Below are 19,587 nucleotides of genomic sequence, written 5' to 3'. Positions count from 1 at the left end.
TGAGATTACTTGCAGAAATAAAAAAAATCCTTAGGACAATTCAAATATGACGTCCAAAAGATTCTCGGCAATTGTAGACCCCCCTCCCACCTCTGTCACGCTTTCCGTATACCTTATACATAAAGTGTCATACTTTTTCAGATCACCCCCCCCCCCTGAAAGATGGATGTCATATTTGAATGACCCCATTGAGGAATTCCTTCAAAATGCTCACTTCTCATTCCTCGCTCCTCACTATGTACTCTCCTTACTTATTATCATTCTCCATTCCTTACTTCTCACTTCTCACTACTTCACTGCGCATTCCTTTCCGTTCTCTTCGCACTCTTCACATCGCTCTTCTTACTTCTACCTTTTCTTGGTGTAACGTCCAAACTGGGACAAAGTCTGCTTTTCAGCTTACAGTGAGGCCTTTTTGTTCTTTTTATGCGGGGAATACGTATTCTCCGTAAAAAAAAAAAAACGCGTAAGAAAAGTCTCACCATGGCTCGACGAATCATGCAAAAACAAGACGATGACAGAACATGTTGTATAGAGTTTGCATTTACGAGGCCGCGTAAATAGAAAAAAAAAAACATAAAAAGACCTGACTGTAGTGTTCATGAGCACTTCCACAGTTATTAGCAGAAAGCTTTCTCTGGCAATTATCGTTTAGCATGTGTGGGTCATCGGAATCGTTTTCTCCAATCAAAGCTTTTTTTGGTTCCATTTCGGGTCATGAGTAGCTGTGCAAAATTTGAGCACGAGTTGCGCGCATTGCAATTGAAATTTTTATGGGAAAACATACTTTTTTGTAATTTTATCATAAGTTGTCCGAAACTTTTTAACCGATGATGTAAAATAATAGCCTAGGATTCTGTCGTGTGCAGCATAATTGTCCCATGTTAATAGGGATTCCAATAAAACATGGGACAACTATGCTGCACACGGCAGGGATGTTCTGAAAAACTTTGTCGAAGATCGCAAAGTGTTCCTATGCTTGTAAAAAAGTTATATTCAACAAACCGCATGCATTTAAAGAAATAACATTAGCAACAAAATCATGCTGTTTCGCCAAGCAATGTCATTGCTACAACTTTTTTCATAAGCATCAGATAACTTCGTGGTCTTCGACAAAGTTTTTTAGGACAACCTAGATTATGATTTCACATTATCGGTTACATGGTTTTTGAAAAATTCGAGCTTCTCTTGAGAGAAATGAAAAAAAAAAGTGTTTTCTAATGTAAAATCCCATATAAACTTCAAACGCGATGCGCAAAACATAGAAATAACTGATCGTGCCCAAATTTTGCACAGTTATTTGGGTCCTGAAAGCTGACCTAAAAAGCTTTGATTTAATCGGATGCCGTCAAATCTTCAATTTGCCCATCTAGTGTATATCGTGTACGATCTAGTGTACGATCGTGTACCAGGCACGAAGATACTCTATAGTCAAGGGAGTCAAGGAAATTTTTATTACGAAAAGTTTCTGGACCGACCGCGCATCAAACCCATCAGCCTCAGCATGCTGAATATCACCCACGCCTTTACAGCTGCGGCTTTAAATTTGAGACCTCTCAAACTTCTTTGCTCCTTTGCTGTGGTGCTTCCTTCTAAATCTCCTTTTTCACTGATCAATACAGTAATCACTGCTACTTTTTCTACTCACTCTCCACAGCTCACCTCTTTTCACTGATCGACTCTTTTTACTGCTCACCTCTCACTAATCACAGCTTTCTCCTCAATTTCACTACAAACTCCTCATTTATCATTCCACACTGCTCACTTCTCAATGCTCCACACTCTTCGTTCTCCACTGGACACTCCTTACAGCTTACTCTAACTTCTCACTCATCATTGCTCACTCAACATTCTACACTGCTTAATACTCTTCACGCTTCATGACTCAGTCCTCACTTCTCACCTCTCACTTCTCATGATTTGGGGGACAGCATTTTATGCTTATAAATTTGATATGGGGCAGCTTTTGAAAAAAAATGAAAGGAAAATCGAACATGGGATAACTTATGCTGAAAAAATAACGAGTAACAAATTAACTTATTGTTTGCAGAGTATACGAAAAATAGAAAATATTATCAGTCACATTTGGAGGAGGTATAAGACTGGGAGGAAATGTTGAACTGTTGTGGCTTTCTCAGTCTAAGCGCATTGAAACGGCTAGTTTGGCATAGCCCGACGTTTCGGTCCCGTGTCTTGGACCTTTTTCAAGGGATACGCAGTCAACCGTCTCTCGTTATGCGGTTTTTGAATGCATTTTGAGAGTTGGAGCTTCTTGTAATGCCATTTAACATTAAACACTGAAATTTTTCTTGTAATTTTTTGGACAACTTGCACTGCACACTACAGATCACAGCGAGTGAATACATCTATCTAACCAAATCTAACCGCTAATAAGTATCTCAATAGCGTATCTGCTACGAGATTCCACAAAAGTTGTGATAAGACTCCCCCTTGGGGGCATCCACAAACACTCAATTTCCTAATCGCCCCTTGACGCAATGTCGAGAAGAGATGTCGATTTTTGAGCATTTGGTAAATCCAATTGGAAATCCTTCCCGGGATATACCATGACTCCGTGCGGCAATATGCCCTCGAGCGAAAGACACGTTACGTTGCCAACAGCACCCTCGGTATCTAAGAAAGAAAACTCCAAAACAAGGTTGCTTTTGAGTGAATGCTTTTTTAATATCGTAAACAACATTGTGTAAAAGAGTCACACTGGACTTTCCAGATTGGTAAGCATGTTGCATGTTGATTCACATGAAGAGGCACGTTGGCCAGATGAACATCACAAATGTGATGATCGACAATGCGTTCTAGGCATTTCAGAAGAAAAGAGGTCAAACTGATAGGTCTGAAACTCTTTGCTTCTTCAGACGACGCACGACCCACTTTCGGAATAAACTTTACAGTAATATTCCGCCAGGATTTGGGAATATACCCTGTAGCAACGCTGCAAACAAGTGCTTTTTTCAAAACATGTTTGAAATAAACAAATCCCTTCTGAAGCAAAATAGGATGTATCCCATCTGCTACAGGAGATTTGAAAGGAGCAAAGCTAATTAGTGCCCACTCATCCGATTCAATAGTTATGATACTCCGAGCCGAAGCTAGAGAATCATAACTACAAGAAAAGACATCAGGTTCATCCGAAGATGTAATATCCACACATCCAGGGAAGTGTGTGCTGAATAAGCTTTCCAGAACTTCTTCATCAGAGGAAGTCGCCATTTGGCAAACGAAGTTCGTTCACTCGGAAATCCTCAGATTTCGCAAGGATTTTGTTCAACCGACTCATTTCACTCAAACTGGAAACATTTGTACAAAGATTTTTCCAGCCGCATTGTTCAGCAGACCGGAGAGGTTTTTGGTAGGCCTTGCGAGCCAACCCGAAAGTCTCCGATTCACCCGAACGTCGTATGTTCCAAATCTTTTTACATTGTTTCCTGAGCTTCGCCAGATCAGAGTTCTTCACAGACCGCAGAGGCCAAGCTTCTTCAAAAGCTTCCATGATAAATGCCGTTGTAGTATCAACGGCATCATCTAAATCACTTGGAGTGTCAATTGACGGTGAGTATCCATGAAATTTGACTGCAACCAAATCGGTAAAGAGATCCCAGTTGGTTGACCGGGGATTCCTGAAACGCAAAGTTTGCGAAGTAACATTTACATGTTCAAACAAGATGTAGCGATGGTCAGATAAAGATTCTTCATCTGACACATGCCAATTGGTCAGCTCGTGACTAATTCTGCTAGAGCAAAGCGTAATGTCTAACACTTCCTCTCTAGCAGATACCATGAAGGTTGGGCGGTTGCCTATGTTAAGTAATCCAAGATCTGTACTACTTAAGTATTCCATCAAACTGGAGCCTCTCAAATTGATGTCTGAGCTGCTTCAGATTATATGGTGAGCATTAGCATCACTATCAACAATTAGCGGAAGGCCTTTTGAAGTGCAGTATGCAATGACTTGCTTGAAAGCATCCGTAGGGGATGGTTCATCATTCGGTAAATAAACCGAACAATAAACGTATTCTGCCGTAATTCTGCAAAGTGACGTAAGCGCCATTCAAAATTTCGATTTTTTCTGGTATATTATATATAATATCTAGTGTAAAAATAACACTGTGGTATGCCTGCTGTATAAGAATGCAAGATCTAGTCGTAATCTAACATCTATGGAAATAAACTTAGCGGATGAGCAGGTGTTTTATGTATAATAACCAAAAAATGGGCCAAAACCTTCAATGTCGCTTACGTCACTTTGCAGAATTACGGCAGTATTTCCTGTTGAGGTTTCCAACAGATACATCGATTGTGATAGCACATACATCTCTAGTAGTTAGTTCAGAGATGAGTGTAGAAACGAATGCGTTGTTGACAAGCACACATGCTCGAGGCATGACACGCGAGTTTGCCATTTCATTTTTACTGAAAGTAGCAAACACCGGGTTCACAAGGTTCCCTAGATAGAAATTCCCTTTATGAAAGTAAGATTCTTGTACCAAGGCCACTTGGGCGGTACCATTTTGCACAAGTCTGCAAAGATTGATCGTTTCTGTTCTTTTATGCTGAAGATTGATCTGAGCTATCCTAACCGTAGCTACTACCTAAACTAGGTAAGATTAAACTCTTCGTAATAACAGTACAACAAAAAACAGCAGCAATAAAACCAGATCGATATCGATTGGAAAACGCCAAAGGCGAGGGTACACAGAATACACTTTGTAAATCGCATAATGCGAAATCATGTGGGTGAAAATTGAAACTCATCAACAACATAATCCCGCTCTTATTTAGCCTCAAGTTGAGACTGAAGAAGGGTAGCTCATTGACTCGGAGAAATACAAAAACTCATTAGGGGTACTCACTAAACAGATTAAATTGCTGCGTAAGCCATGATTTTCTGCTTATTTGAAACGTTTCATGATTATGCGAATGAAATAATCAAAGATTGTCTTGGTGATCGCGACGTTTAATCAGGTTGATCAGTTAAGTGAATCCCCCTATTAACAAATTTCACAATATTTTGTATTTTTCTGGTAAAACAGGTTGATCATAAGAGATTTTTCACATCGAATGCGTTTGTCCATTCGGTAAATAGGGTCATCAGTGTCGGGAGACAACAGAGAAACAATCAATACTCGTAGCCGTGCGGTCACCAAGCTTCTAACCTCACCATGCTGTGGGGTGAGGGTTCGATTACCGCTCCGGGCGATGAAACTTTTCGTGAGAACAGTTTCTGCTCCGTATCCACTGGTGTTAAGTTTCGTTCAGTCTGTACAGCCTTTGGCTGAAGACGGGTGTCCGTGTCTTTTTTTTTAAATACTATTGCGAAGAGATATTGCTGGTTCGGATTGATTTGTTGTTTAATTTTTACGAGATGTTACAACAAATAATGAAAAAGTTGTTTACATGACACCGGTTTCAAAGAACATGTGAACAACAAACGATACATTGATACCGTGGTTAGGTATATCATGAACGTGAAAACATACTCTAAGAAGCAGCAATACATATAGTGAAATAGGAAATGGGAATCCACGATTTCCATGATTTTTGTGACATTTTTCCTACAATTTTTCCCAAGTTTCTATGGTTCGGATTTTAAACCAATCTATCATACATTAAAATTTATTTGTATCCTAAAATACGACACACCTCTTCTAGAGCTTAATTTTTATTTTGTTTTGGTTGATCGATTCGTACCCACTACTTTGGCGCGTGCTTCGTAGCTCCTTTTCTTTACTTTCGATTCATCTACCGGTCCGGTCACCGCTCTTTAGCAATCGATCTTAACCGCAGCGCCATGGCGCTTAGCAACAACGCCGCGAAAGCACGCGCCACTATTCAATTTTAGCGCCCCCGGCAACATTACACCGTACAGTCAGTGTGTCACTCCAAATACATATTCATCAACGAGCGCGATCGTCAACCTGTTGGTTCAACTTACCCCGCAGATTCCCAGCGCCGCCCGGTTGACCACCACGGTCCACATTCCATAGGTAGCGGCCAGAGGAGTGAGCGCCGTCAGCAGTGCACTGACTGCCAGCGAAGAGCCCACCAAATTTCGTGGTCCGAACCGCTCGGCAAGGACTCCGGCCGGTAGAGATGTCACCAGATAACCGTAAAAGTAGGCACCCAAGATCACACTTTGGTCGTGCGAGGACCAGTTGTAGCGGGGTCCGTACTGCAATCGGAACAAATGTTTGATATGTTGATATGCAAAATGTGGATGAAGGTCGTCATCGACCATCAAACGCGTCATTTGGTTGACATTTGAAGAAAACTTACGTTGTGAACGGTAGATGCTGTTGGCATTGGAACGGAAATCGAGGTGTCATTCGCGTTTGTGCCGTTGCTGGACAGGAGTGTTAACGCGTGTTGATTCATTTTCTGGACTGGCTGGACCATCGCTAGGAGATTTACCGACATGTTGACTCGCAACATGTAGCTCACAAAACAGGAAAGGAACAACATTATGCCGATGTTTAAGCGGGTGGGGATGTGATCTGTGGAATTAAAGAAAAAAAATCTGCATTACATTTCTGGAAATACTCGATGTAATTTCTATTCGTTACGAAATTTGGTATTACCAATTACCACTTGAACTACCGAGGGTCCAATAGTCCTTTTCCGTCGATGTAATCAAAATAATCAATGTTCTCATTCGTATGATTATTATTGCTCAAACGATCTTTACCATCATACTTTGAAATACTTTCTATGATGTAATCAAATAGTGCATCTGTATCTCCGTGATCTTCATATTCCATGTGTTGCAAGGTGGCAGACGTTGTTGTTACTGGTTCCACGTGTACTTCAGTGCTCATTGAATCTCGCATATTCGATGGGACTATAACAAATCCAGAGTTGCCATGAACGGTGTACTTCACAGACCGTAACTCGTTATTGGCATCCACATAGCTATAAAGTCCGTCAATCACTCCTTCTGCTGAGCGAGTTTCCGACTTTACCGAATATCCATCGTTGTATCCATAATGGTAGTTGCCATCTGTACCAATCGTAAGGTACTGGCTTCCCAATTGGGACAAGTTACGAGGCGATGAACCCGAAAATGCTACTGATAGCGAAAGAAGTAACACTGAGATTACACTTCCAAGCACCATACTGCACGAATGGATTCAAGAAAACCGTAACTAATGAGATATATTGCTTTATATATTCTGTAAGACTCTATAAGGAAGCAGATGGACTAAGATTTACCCACATAACAAAGGAAAGCTTTGCTGCTGTATTGCCGGAAGCTAACAAGAATTTCAATCGAGACTGCCCACTGTTGTGCAAGCAGGTTTTGAATGATGGTGTCGATGGCGTCGAAAGCAAGTTTCATGAAGGAAAGTAAGGTTTTTGACCTTAACGTTTGATTCGTGTCTATTTTGGTCTAATATGATCACTAGACTGGGGCAAACTTTCTGTAACTGCAACCGGTGTCTGACATCACTCTCATATTTGAGCATCCATTTAGTTCGTCACGTTTATTTTAATATTTCGACATCATTCGAGTACATTATTACAAAACATTAGAGATGTATTTTTCTTTTTCCAGTTTTATAAATTACGTCGCGCACGAATTCTTACAGATACCTCTCATCCTTGCATCGAAGGATTCCTCCAACAATTTTCCCATGACTTCCTTCAGTCCCAGTCCTTTTTCAAGAACTCCTTCAGGAAATTTTCCAGGGATTCTCAAAGGAATTCCAATAGAGCTCCTTTAAAGTATTTCTGCAGTTATTTCTTCAAACATTTCTTCATGGATTTCTCCATATATTCCTTCAAAGAATCCACTAGAGATTGCTCCAATAATTCCATCTGAAATCATTCGAAGTATGCAGGAATTGCTTCTAGGAATTCTTTCAGCAAATTCTACCAGGGATTATCTCAAAGTTAATCCAGGAACTCCTTTATTTTTGTTTTATAAAAAATCTTTAAAATTTTATTCAAAGATTCCCTCAATAGATCATCCAGGAAGTTATTGCAGACATGGATTCCTCTAGATTTTTTTTTGCAGGGATTCGTTTCTCTCGTTCTTGTTCGATATCTCTCCCGAGATTTTCTAAGGAATTTCTCATAAGATTGCTTTTGGGATTCCTCTTATGGTTTCCTCAGGAGTTTCTCTAGATATTCTTCCCAACATTATTTCGGGAAGTAAATTCTTCTTCGGAAGGGAAGTAAAGCATTCACTCTGGCAGGGATTCCTTGTGCGATTCTTTCAAAAAAAAAAAAAAAAAAACTCCAAGGATTATTTTAAAACTTCATCTAGGATTCCCCCAAGAGCTGTTCCTGGGATTTATTCAGAATTCCTCCTGGAATTCATTCAGAAATTTCTCTAGGAGTTGTGGACGGGTTTCCTTAGAAATTCCTTTTGAGCTTGATTCCGAGATTATTTCCGGGATTTCCTCAGGAATTCCCCCAGCGATTCCTTCAGAAACTGCTACAGGGCTTTCTCAGAGAACTCTTTTTGGGATACCTTCAGATTTTTTGCAAGAATTCCATCTGAGATTTCATCATAAACTCATCCTGAGATTCCTTCAGGAAATTCTCCTGGGATTTCTTCTGGAATTTTTCCAGGAATTCCACCAGAAAAATCATCCAGGGATTTCTCCAGAAATTCCTCAAGGGATTCGTCCAGGGACTCCTCCAGGAATTCTTCTACAGATTCTTTCAGGAATTCTGCCAGGAGTTCCTCCAGGGATTTCTCCAGAAATTTATCCAGGAATTCCTCCTGGAATTCTTCATGGAATTCCTCCAGGAAATCATTCAGGAGTTCCTCCAGAGATACCTCCTATCATTCCTTCAAGAATTCCTCAAGGAATTTCTTCGGAGATTTTATTGGGAAGTCCTCTGGAGATTCCTTCAAGGATTACTCTAGGGTCGAGGAATAGCTCCATGAATTTATTTATTATTAATACATCAACAGACTTCGTCCGGGCATTCCAGGGATTCCTTCACGAATTCCTCCAGGGATTTCTCTAGGCATTCCGCCAAGAATTCCTCCAGAAATTTCTTCAGCAATTCAGTCAGGAATTTATCAAGTAAATCCTCCAGGAATTCCCTCAGAAATTCCACCAGGAATTCCCTCAGAAATTCCTTTAAGGATTCATCTGGGAGTTCCACCAGCGATTTCACCTGGGATTCCGCCAGGGATTTCTTCTGGGATCCCTCTAGGGATTACTTTAAGAATTCCTCCATATCTCCATGAATTTCTCTAGAAACTCCTCTTGAAATTCTTCCAGGCGTTCCTCCAGGACTTCCTTCAACCATTCCTCTAGGAGTTTCTCCAGGCCATTCTTCCAAGTATTCCTTCAGGCATTCCTTCAGACATTCCAACAGTAATTCTCTTAAGGATCCCTCTAGAGATTCTTTTAGGGATTCTTTTAGGAATTCGTCCAGGAACTCCTCAATAGATTATTTCAGCATTTTTTCCAGGATTTCCTTCAAGCATTCCTTCAGGAATTCTCCTAGGGATTCCTCTAGGAGGGATTCCTTTAGGGATTTCACTAGGAATTCATCCAGGAGTTCCACTAGAGATTCTTCCAGGCTTCCAGGATTTCTCCAGGAATTCCGCTTGGAATTTCTGCTGGTATTGCTCCAGTGATTCTTCAAGAAATTCTTTTAGGGATTCCTCCAGGGATTCCACTAGGGATTCCTCCTAGAACTGCTCTAGAAATTCCTCCTGGCTTACCTCTAGGAATACCTCCAGGAAGTCCTCCAGGCATTTCCCTAGGAGTTCCTCCAGGAATTCCTCCTGAGATTTCTCTAGGAATTCCTCCAGATATTCCTCCAGGTATTGCTACAGGAAATTCTGTAGGAAATTCTTCAATAACTCCTTAAAAAATTCCACCAGGAATTCCTTCATAAATTCGTCCAAGAACATTTCCATGGATTTAGAGACTCCTCTAGAAATTTCTTCTGGATTGTTTACAGATTATCCTTCAGAAATTTCACCAGGATTTTTTGCAGGGGTTCTATTTGGGATTTCGCTAGGAATTCTTCCAGGCTTTTATCTTGGAATTCTTCAAGGATTTTCCTCAGAAATTCTTGCAGGCATTTCTACAGGAATGTTTCTGGGGCTTCTCCTTGAGATTCCTCTAGGGATTTCTTCAAGGATTTCTCCTGGGGTTATTTCAGAGATATCTCTTGGACATCCTTTAGGAATGGCTTCATGGATTGCTCCAGGAATTCCTCCGGTCATTTCTCCAGGTTTTTCTCCAGCAACGCTTTCAGGCATTCCTACAGCAATTTCACCAGCCATTTTCCCAAGAATTCCTCCAGAAATTCCTCCTGGAGTTCTTTCGGGAGCTCCTCCATGAATTCCTTTAGATATTGTTCCAAGAATTTCTCTAGTTGATTATCTCAGAAATGTGTACATGGATTACTCCGGGAATTTATCTAGGGATTGCTGCATGAATCCCTCTTGTGATTCCTCCAGAAAACTTTCCTGGTATCTCTTCAAAAATTTATTCAGAGTTTCCCTAAACAGCTTCAGAAATCTACTCTCCTAGAAGGAACTTTTGAAGGTACCCAGAAAGTATTCTAGGAAAATTCTTAGATGGAATTTCAGGAGGATACTTAACAGTAACTGCTGGAGGATCCCTAGGAAGATCTCCAAATTCTTGGACGTGTTTTAGAAGGATTTACTGGAAGAATACCTGTAAAAACTCTTTTTATCGTAGAAGAAATTTTTGCTGGAATCCCCAAAACCCTTGGAGGAATTCCAGTAAGAATATCTGGGGGTACCTCAGAGAAGGAATGTCAGAAAAAATATCTCAAATGAGTTCCTGTAGGACTCTGAAGAGAACACCAAAGGAACTCCTGGAAAATAACCAGAAAAAAGGAAGACCTTCAGAAGAAACTTTTAGAGGATGCTCAAAAGAAACTGCTGGAGGATTTCCAGAAAGATCAGTTGGAGGGTTCCCAGAAGGATCACCTGAAAGAGTCTCAGAAGAAACTCCTGGGGGATTCCCACAATAGGAGTTTCTTTCGAGAGGAGCTTCCCAGAAAGACCTCAGGACCCTGGAAGATTTCCAGAATGAGCTTTTGGTGTATTCCTAGAAAGGATTCTCCAGAAGGATTCCTAGATAAAACTTCTGGGGGACTCCTAGAAAGGTGTATTAAAGAAAATTCTTGACGAATCCCAAAAGGGTTTGCTGCAAGAATGGAGGAAGAAACTCTTTGAATACTCTTAGAAGGATCTTCAGATGGAATCCCAGAAAACCTTGAAGTAAATCCAGGATGATCTTCTTGAAGAATTTCAGAAAAAAAAAACTCTAAATTGTTCCTGAGAGACCTTTTGACTGAAACACTGGATGAACTTTCGAGAAATTCCTTGAAGGAACTTCAGAAGGACCACCGGACGGAAGTTTTAGAGGATTTTCAAAAAGAACTTCTGGAAGATTTCCAGAAAGAACTTCTGGAAGGTTCACAGCAGGATCACTTTGAAGTGTCTCAGAAGGAGCTGAGGGATTCCCACAAATAACCTTCAGAGATTCCCAGAAGCAACTCCTGGAGGATTTTCAGAATGAACTCTTGGAGTACTCTTAGAAGGAAATCCTGGAGATATCCAGAACTAACTGATAGAGTACTCTTAGAAGATTCTTAGATTTTTATTTTTTTGGAGGATTCCTAAAAGTAACTACTTGAGGATTCCTAGAAGGATTTTCTGAATAAATTCCAAGGCTAATCTCAGAAGGTTTCTGATGAAAAATGGGAGGAAGGAGGAACTCCAAGAGAACAAAGAGGGTTTTCAGAATGAACTTTTGGAGTATTCCTGAAAGGAACTCCTGGTGATATTTTTCCTCCCCTGTTGGGGATATTAAGCCTCTGCGTCCAATAAGCTGAGCTTTTGTGGCATGTCCCGTGTTGATATTCGCATCTAGCTAGCTAATTTCCAACTCCTGGAGATATCCAGAGAAATCTGCTGGAGTATTCCCAGTATGTACTCCAGGAAGATTCCTAGAGTAGAAAAATTAGCCACAGAATGTAAATGTCGCGAGTATACGTGTGACCAACATCCAGTTTTCCACGCCCTTACAGCGTCGTAGAAGTGTCAAACCAATTTTTACAACCAAAATAAAAGATCCACAACAACATCTGTATTCTAAAACTATGAATAAATACAACTGAGGTATGAAATAAAATAAATTATTTTACAGCGCCATTTGCGATCTAATCTCTCATACATCTACTATTCCTAGGTAGAATTTTTGGAGATCTACAACTAAGTCCTGAAGAAATTCCTGGACGAATCCCAGAAGAGTTCCCTGGAAGAATACTTTAAGGAACTCTTTGTATAATAATAGAGGAAACTTCTGATGAAATCACGACCAGAAGTTCCTAACAAGATTATAACAAAATTATTATAACCCTCTAATACCCAACCCCGCCTTTGGACGGGGTATAGTTTGAGAATTTTTGTAATATTTGTTCCGTGGAAAATCAAATTTTTTATATTTTTGGCTGATATTTAGGACTGTTTTGTACATCTCAAAATGGTTTTGGTGTATTTTAAAGCGTATTTACATTTTTTAAAAATCATTGAAAATTTGATGTTTTAGTCACCTTCTAGAAGTCATTGTTTATTTTGTATTGAATCGCTACAATTAACATATTTTAAATTTTTCCCAAATCATTCTATCCTAGTTTTATAGTTCAAGAGGATCGAATACACTCTAAAATTATTTTCCTTAAAGTTACACGGAAAATAAAATTTTCTATGAAAAAAATTGAAAATAAAAATATTTCAACAATAATCATAAAATCTCAAAATGTTTTCATCTCAAAAAATCCGTACCCCAAATAGACTTCCAGGAAAAATATAAAACGGTGAGGATGTTCAAAAATAAAAATTAAAAAAATCAAAAACTGTAATTCACGAAATTAAATTTATTATTTTAAATTAAATTAAAAAGAATCATCTTCCAAAACATGTTTAAATCGATTTTAGATGACGAAAAATGATATTTAGATCAAAATCAAAAATTTGGGTATTAGAGGGATAACCGTTGTTATAAATAACACATTCTGATATAATTTTGTTGTAAGGATTCGTATATGTAAATAACCAAAACAAAATTGTAACAAAATTTGTTATTATTTTAAAAACAAAATTATAACAAAACTTGTATTATTCATTTAAACAGATATATAACAGCATTTGTAACATTGTGCATATTAAAATAATTGCCTATAACAAAATTTCGTAACACATTTATTGTTGTACCGTCGTGCGGGGCTTCTTTATACACTTTTTCATGGTTTTTCAACTTTATGACATTATAACTCCCTGACTAGTGAATGAATTTCCGCAATTTTTATACACAATAATCATGAGTATGTAATCGGACACATCTCATATAGAACCGGATGGGGGCTACTTTGGACATTTTTATCTATAACAAAACAGCATTTCAAATTCCAGGGTTATTTAGAAAACTACGTTGTACCAATACTGCAGTATACTGTATCATACATAATTTCAAGAAAAATATGCGTTTTAAGATGGTTCTGTGCTACCTTTGGTATTATGAGCAGCGGGATATTGCTGTATAAATAGCCTGAAAAAAGGGACCATCATTCCTTTATTTGGGTGAAACGGTCATTTATAACGTATAACGATACAAATATTCGATTGTATATGCTACGTTGATACATTTTGAATGAATTGATTAACCCTTTGAAATTTATGAACTGTAGAAACAATGCATATATCTGATACGTTATATATATTGTTTTGGTTTATTCGATGTTTTTTTTCGCATCCTGACAAGCAATAAACGGTCTGTTTGAAAAATAATTCCAACTAAATGATGGGAAAACTATTGCTTCATAATAGTCCCTAAGACATCTAACAGATTTGAACCATATTTTGAATTAAAAAATCCATGTTCAAAAGTGTCCAAAGTAGCCCCGCATTTCAAAAGTAGCCCCGCACGACGGTATTTGCGACATTTTTTGTAACAAAATAATTTCAAAATTGGTTTGGATTTTTTGTGCTGACGCGAAATAATTTGATCATTTTTGTAATATTGACCACTCGAGCCAAAAGCCATAAAACAAAACTTATAGCATTCATTTAGAATGCAACGCTAAAATCGTCATGTTTTAACACCCCCTCCTCTTCCGTTACGCTTTTTTGTAAGATAGTCCTAAAATTTTTGCATGGACCGTAACGCTCGGTTGTACTTTCCCCTCTCCCTTGAGCGACGCGTAATTTGGGGACGGCGTCATATTTGTTAAAAAAAATAAAACAGAACTTGTTATCAATTAGTTATAATCTGCCAAATTCTTCCAATCCAGCAGGGCTTTGAAGCTACTATCGTTATGCGATATCATTAAAGCTGGAAGGTGTAATAAAAAAAAAACTATTAGGTTATCACCAGGGCTTGTCGGATGTTATCATTATTATCAATACAAACTGTAAGCTGGAATATAGCTGGAAATCAAATACTTCACAGCTATCTTTTTTCTATTTTTTTGGGTTCTTATATTAGTGCAATAATCCAAACCGGAATAGTTCCCGGATGATGTGCCAATCAAATAAGAATCCTCACCAACAAAACAGTTGCTTTCGCTACTTTCATAGAGTACGCTTTGGTATTGTTGCAGCACTTTGTAGCGTTTTAAAGAACATTATTTCTGCTGGAAACTGTGGCGAAGAACCTGTTGGCGCAACAGCACAGTATTTGATAGATGATGTTGGGTAAGTTTTGTGGCACAATTGTAAAATCTTGTGTGATGTGAAACAAAACAAGTAAACATTGACCAACTTCCCCTTCATCAGATCATTAGCTTTTCTTTCTTCTCTGTTAACCTTAAGTTTTGTATTTTTACGCGATAGATAGTCGGGTAAACAACGTAAAAGTTTGGAAAGATTTGGAACTTTTTATCAGACCGTTTTAAAATTTTAGTAGGATGTCAATGACACAGTAGACGTTCGATAACTGCAACATGTTTACGTTTCACTTAGGGAGCGAAAAACCGATAACTGAAACGCCTGGCATTATCAACAAACCTACAACTGACGTTAAATGAACGTGAACTTCATCCGTCTGTTCATTTGGGCTCACTTGGCGCACCATTTTGACATTTGACGGTGCGAACTATAGGGCTCTGCATTGTTTTGATTTTATATGGGATTTTGACGTTTCTTGGCCTTGTTGTTTACAAAATTTCTATAAGAGTGAAAGAGAAGGAGATAATTTCATGCAGTTCCCTATAAATTTGTTACACTTACCACACTCAGCGAAAAAAACTAGCGAAATTCATCGGAATACCTTATGAAAATTTGCTATAACTAATTCTTATGGATGACTTAAGAATACCTTATCAAAATTGATCGTGCTTACTATGACAAATTTCATAAGATAGACTTATGAAAAGAACAAAAAAATCTTAAAATGATGCAGACTGGATTCGATCCATGAACGTCGGGATCACCGAGCCCGTGTTTTATCCACACGGCTACCGACGCTTGAGAATAACATGTTGCTAAACATGAATAAAAGCCAAGCTGTGAGACGATTTTACGTCATAGAGTGACCTTATGAAATTCATCCGAATCATTATGAATTATTTAAAGCCCGTTTCATAAGTTGGGCCTCGTGGAAATCTTAAGGTTATTTGGCTGAGTGCAGACTTGCAGTTAAACCACTTGCATCGACCGAACGTCTATTGTACGTCACGCTAAAATTGGAAATTTTCAACCCTCCTAGCCTCCTCCAAACGTGACGATAAACTTAATGGATGACCCCTTATATGATAGATTCCATTTCATTGCTTAAAATAAAAGAAAGTGGAATATAACTAAATTATATCTGCATTTGATATAATTGTGATAGATTAAAACAAAATTATTAACGACAAATCAAGTCTATTATACGTCAACGAGCTCAATGTGACGTCATACTACCCCGATCGTGTGCGTCTGACAAACAAGGATTTGAATGAGGAAACTGGCAATACGTAGAACCAGTAAAGATTCTATCACCGCTCTCTTCAAGTGTTGTGATGGCCTCAATGACAGAGGCGTCAGATTGCTGCCGATGGTAGGTGTCTTGGTTCAAATCCCGTTCGGACCGAAAATTTCATAACGTACTGGAAACTATTTTTCTATGTTACCCACTTTTTTCTAAAAGTAGAATAACACACTTTAAAATACTTACCCAAAAAATGAGTATAAAAAATAGTTTTTACCCTAAAAGACTGCCGGGGAATTATAACACAATTTGTTATAATTTTGTTAAATTCTATCATATTTCATGGAACAAGTTTTGTAATATTTTTGTTATGATCATAACAAAAGTTATAATATTTTTGTTCTTTTCTTGTGGGAACTGTGTTAGAATTTTTGTTATTTTAACTACTAACGGTACATGTTTTATAACAACCCTTGTTATAAAAATTTATTGTCACAAAATAACACAGCTTGTTATTGTCCATCTAGTTGGGTCATGAGGCATTAAGCACGGTGCAAGAAATAATTTCAGTAACAAATTTTGAAAACGACGTATAATCAATGGTGTAGCATTGATTATACGTCGTTTTCAAAATTTGTTACTGAATTGACATTAGTGTGGGACAAATATCAAATTCTCGCTCCAGTCGACTTTTTAGATTCCATTTAGGTCCCATATGAACTGTGCAAAATTTCAGCGCGATCGGTGAAACTATAATTTAGCGCAAGCGTTTCAAAGTTTTCATAGGATTTACTATGGGAAAAGTTACACTTTCAGATAAAAATCCCAGAGGTCGCCCTTTGTCTCCTTAATTCACATCGATCAACATTTCTTGTAGAAAAATCATTTATGAAACTTTCCTTCGAAGACCGCAAAACGATTGGATACTTGTGGAAAAAGTTATTGATTTATTATCGATTAGCAGGGGATCCGCATGCGGCAAGGTAGGCCTACTGCTCATCTTTTGCGAGTGTGTTAGTGTGACTGGCAACGCGACCAGAAGTCTAGTCGAATCCTGCTTGGAAATCGGTTTGTTTTGTCGATGGGGGTGGCCCGCGAAATCGCATTGTGTTGTTTGGGAAGGCCCGCTCGATGCATGTTAGGTAGGCGTAGTTTGTTCGAGTTTAACGGGCCTGCACCCTCCCTGTCGATTAGTGATCCAACGAGCGGCTTTTTGTTTTGTTTTATTAGCAGCACTGTAGCTGCTGCCTTGGCTGGCTGCTGTTTCCGGGGGTGGTGATGCCTCCCGCTACCCCATGCAACAACGGCAGCAGCAGTGCTGCTGATAAAACAAAACAAAAAGCCGTTCGTTGGATCACTAATCGGTAATAAATCAATAACTTTTTCCGCAAGCATCCAATCGTTGTGCGGTCTTCGAAGGAAAGTTTCATAAATGATTTTTCTACAAGAAGCGTTGATCAATTTGAATTAAGGAGACAAAGGGCGACCTCTGGGATTTTTTGTTTGAAAGTGTAACTTTTCCCATAGTAAATCCTATGCAAACTTCGAACCGCTTGCGCTAAATTATAGTTTCACCGATTGCGCTGAAATTTTGTACAGTTCATATGGGACCTAAATGGGATCTAAAAAGTCGACTGGAGCGACGATTTATTTATTCCATACAAGCGGGTCCCATACTAATTGACATATTGGTTGGTGCTTCGCTAGATGGGAATTGGATAAGATAGGGTGTAGAAACTACTGGAGGAAAGAGACTTGTAGGTGAAACGAATCCCAGAAAGGAAGATTTCCAAGAGATTATGTAATTGAATCCCAAAAAAGCTCCTTAAGGACAAACGTCTTGAAATCCCGCTTCAACAGTGCATCAAAACTTCAGACGCACAAATCTCAAGAAGTAAGCTTCAAACAACAAAGCATTTTATTATTCTGTTCTTGCTGACTTGTAATAAATTTAAAATAAGAAGATCAGGTGCGATGTTTTTGTTTACGAAGAGATTTGTGCTCTCGAAATCGTGAGTAGGTGCCAAAGTCGGCCATTTTGGAGGCCACCTTGGGATTCTATCAAGTCTGTCCTTAAGAAATCCCTACAAAATATGTTTTAAACGATACCAACTTTTGTCAAACGACTAAGTAGTTCATTTAACCTTCCGATTGCATTACGTTGGGAACAGCTCGCTGAAGTATTGCACCGTTTGGGTAAAAAAAAAACTACCCTAATGCACAAGGAGGGTTAACAATCATGCAGATTCCTACGAGGTGTAATCACAGTAAAAAAAATTGACGAATTCTAGATGAAGCCCCCTTATCCGAAAAAAAACTTCAGGAGAAATCTACCTAGACTCAGAAAAGAAATTGATGCGAACTTATGCAGAATGAAAACAAAAAGAGTGATCAGATTCTTCAAACAGTATTTCGTCACACGGCATACGCCGTACGTGCCCCCTCGACTCCTAATTCTCACGTTTCGCTTTTTATTCTATTTATAGTACAACCATCTTCCCGATAGTTGTACATTCTATCAGTACAAGTTTTTATCTATTGTTTTTACAGTGGAGTCTCTTGTATCAACCCGCCACCAACTTCACGCCTACCGCAGTTTCTCGAGTTTATAAGTCCGATTGAACTGATTTTTCGGGACAGGACATGTCTTAACCTAGAAACCAAAAAATCATCAATGATTGGATGGAAATTGTGGTGAACGTGTTATAGAAGACTCAACTATAAATTGTTCGAAAGACATCACCCTCACTCCTCCTCGTTATCGAGTAAAACATGTAACAAGTGGTTAAAGCTAGTCCCGTTCGATCTATTTATACTTTACCAGAAGTTTCGCTGAGTTCATAGAAGTTCAATGCGGACTTACATCGCCTCTCATCAAAATTAGATTGTCAAATTAACAAGTTTAATTGATCGCTACCACTGCACTGACTGGATGAGCAAGCAACTTCCCACTTGATTCGCATGGATGTTTTTGGCTAACCGACTGACACTGATACCGAGCATTGGAGCGTGACTACGGGCGGTTAAAACTGCCGCAGCTGAGCTCTAGTCCCAGTGTGGCGTTGTTACTGAGGGTTTCGATTGAGCGTAGATTTATGACAACTGTCCCGTCGCCCGCCGGAGAATGGGACGGAAAAGTTGATAATTGCTATTTTTGCTACGATCGTTTCGCATGGAACTCACGATCACTTTGTAGTTCAGCGGTAGCTGTTTGCTGCGCCTAGGGTTTATAGCTTTCCTTGCCGCACGGTTGATCGCGTCAAGTGACGACGTTCTATCACATTTGGTTTGCATGCGTTCATCTGTTGAAACCTAGTTATGCGAAAAAGTTGGACATCATAAAATTCGAAAACTTGCTTCCAGCATGACATATAGTATGCTAGAAATCCAGGTGACTGTACTCATGCAAGGATACGTGCGTATCTAATCAATCGCAGAATCACCTTCATTCGATCGTTACGAATGTTTACGATGTTTCTCAAAGTACTTTTGATGTGTCCTCAATGTGAAATGGCATCAATCTTAAAGCGCGGGTGTAAATAGCGGCTATCTTATGCGTGTTGTGTCTCCACGGTCGTAGGAGATAAGCTTCATGTAGCACGGACACTAGTTGTTCAATAAACATGAAACAGTTGAGTAATTACCCACA

General features: G+C 39.0%; 1 protein-coding gene across 3 annotated transcripts in view; it reads right to left on the bottom strand.

The window, feature by feature from the left end:
• Positions 1-19,587, bottom strand: part of LOC109411570 (sialin) — a 78,331-nt gene that overhangs the window by 12,848 nt on the left and 45,896 nt on the right. The window contains exons 1-3 of one of the 3 annotated variants that reach the window (XM_029865658.2): positions 6,604-7,155; positions 6,295-6,512; positions 5,954-6,190 (exon numbers count right to left, since the gene is read on the bottom strand). In XM_029865658.2, coding sequence (XP_029721518.1) covers positions 5,954-6,190; positions 6,295-6,512; positions 6,604-6,670 — 522 coding nt within the window. In that variant the 5' untranslated portion in view covers positions 6,671-7,155. Of the gene's footprint in view, positions 1-5,953; positions 6,191-6,294; positions 6,513-6,596; positions 7,156-19,587 lie in introns of those variants that run through there. The other 2 variants (XM_019685117.3, XM_029865659.2) reach the window with 2 other exon arrangements.

The sequence above is a fragment of the Aedes albopictus genome, chromosome 3 (assembly GCF_035046485.1).
Source record: "Aedes albopictus strain Foshan chromosome 3, AalbF5, whole genome shotgun sequence".
NCBI classification, from domain to species: Eukaryota; Metazoa; Arthropoda; class Insecta; order Diptera; family Culicidae; genus Aedes; species Aedes albopictus.
The sequence above is the reverse complement of the archived record's forward strand: the minus strand, read 5'-3'. Positions and strand labels throughout refer to the sequence as shown.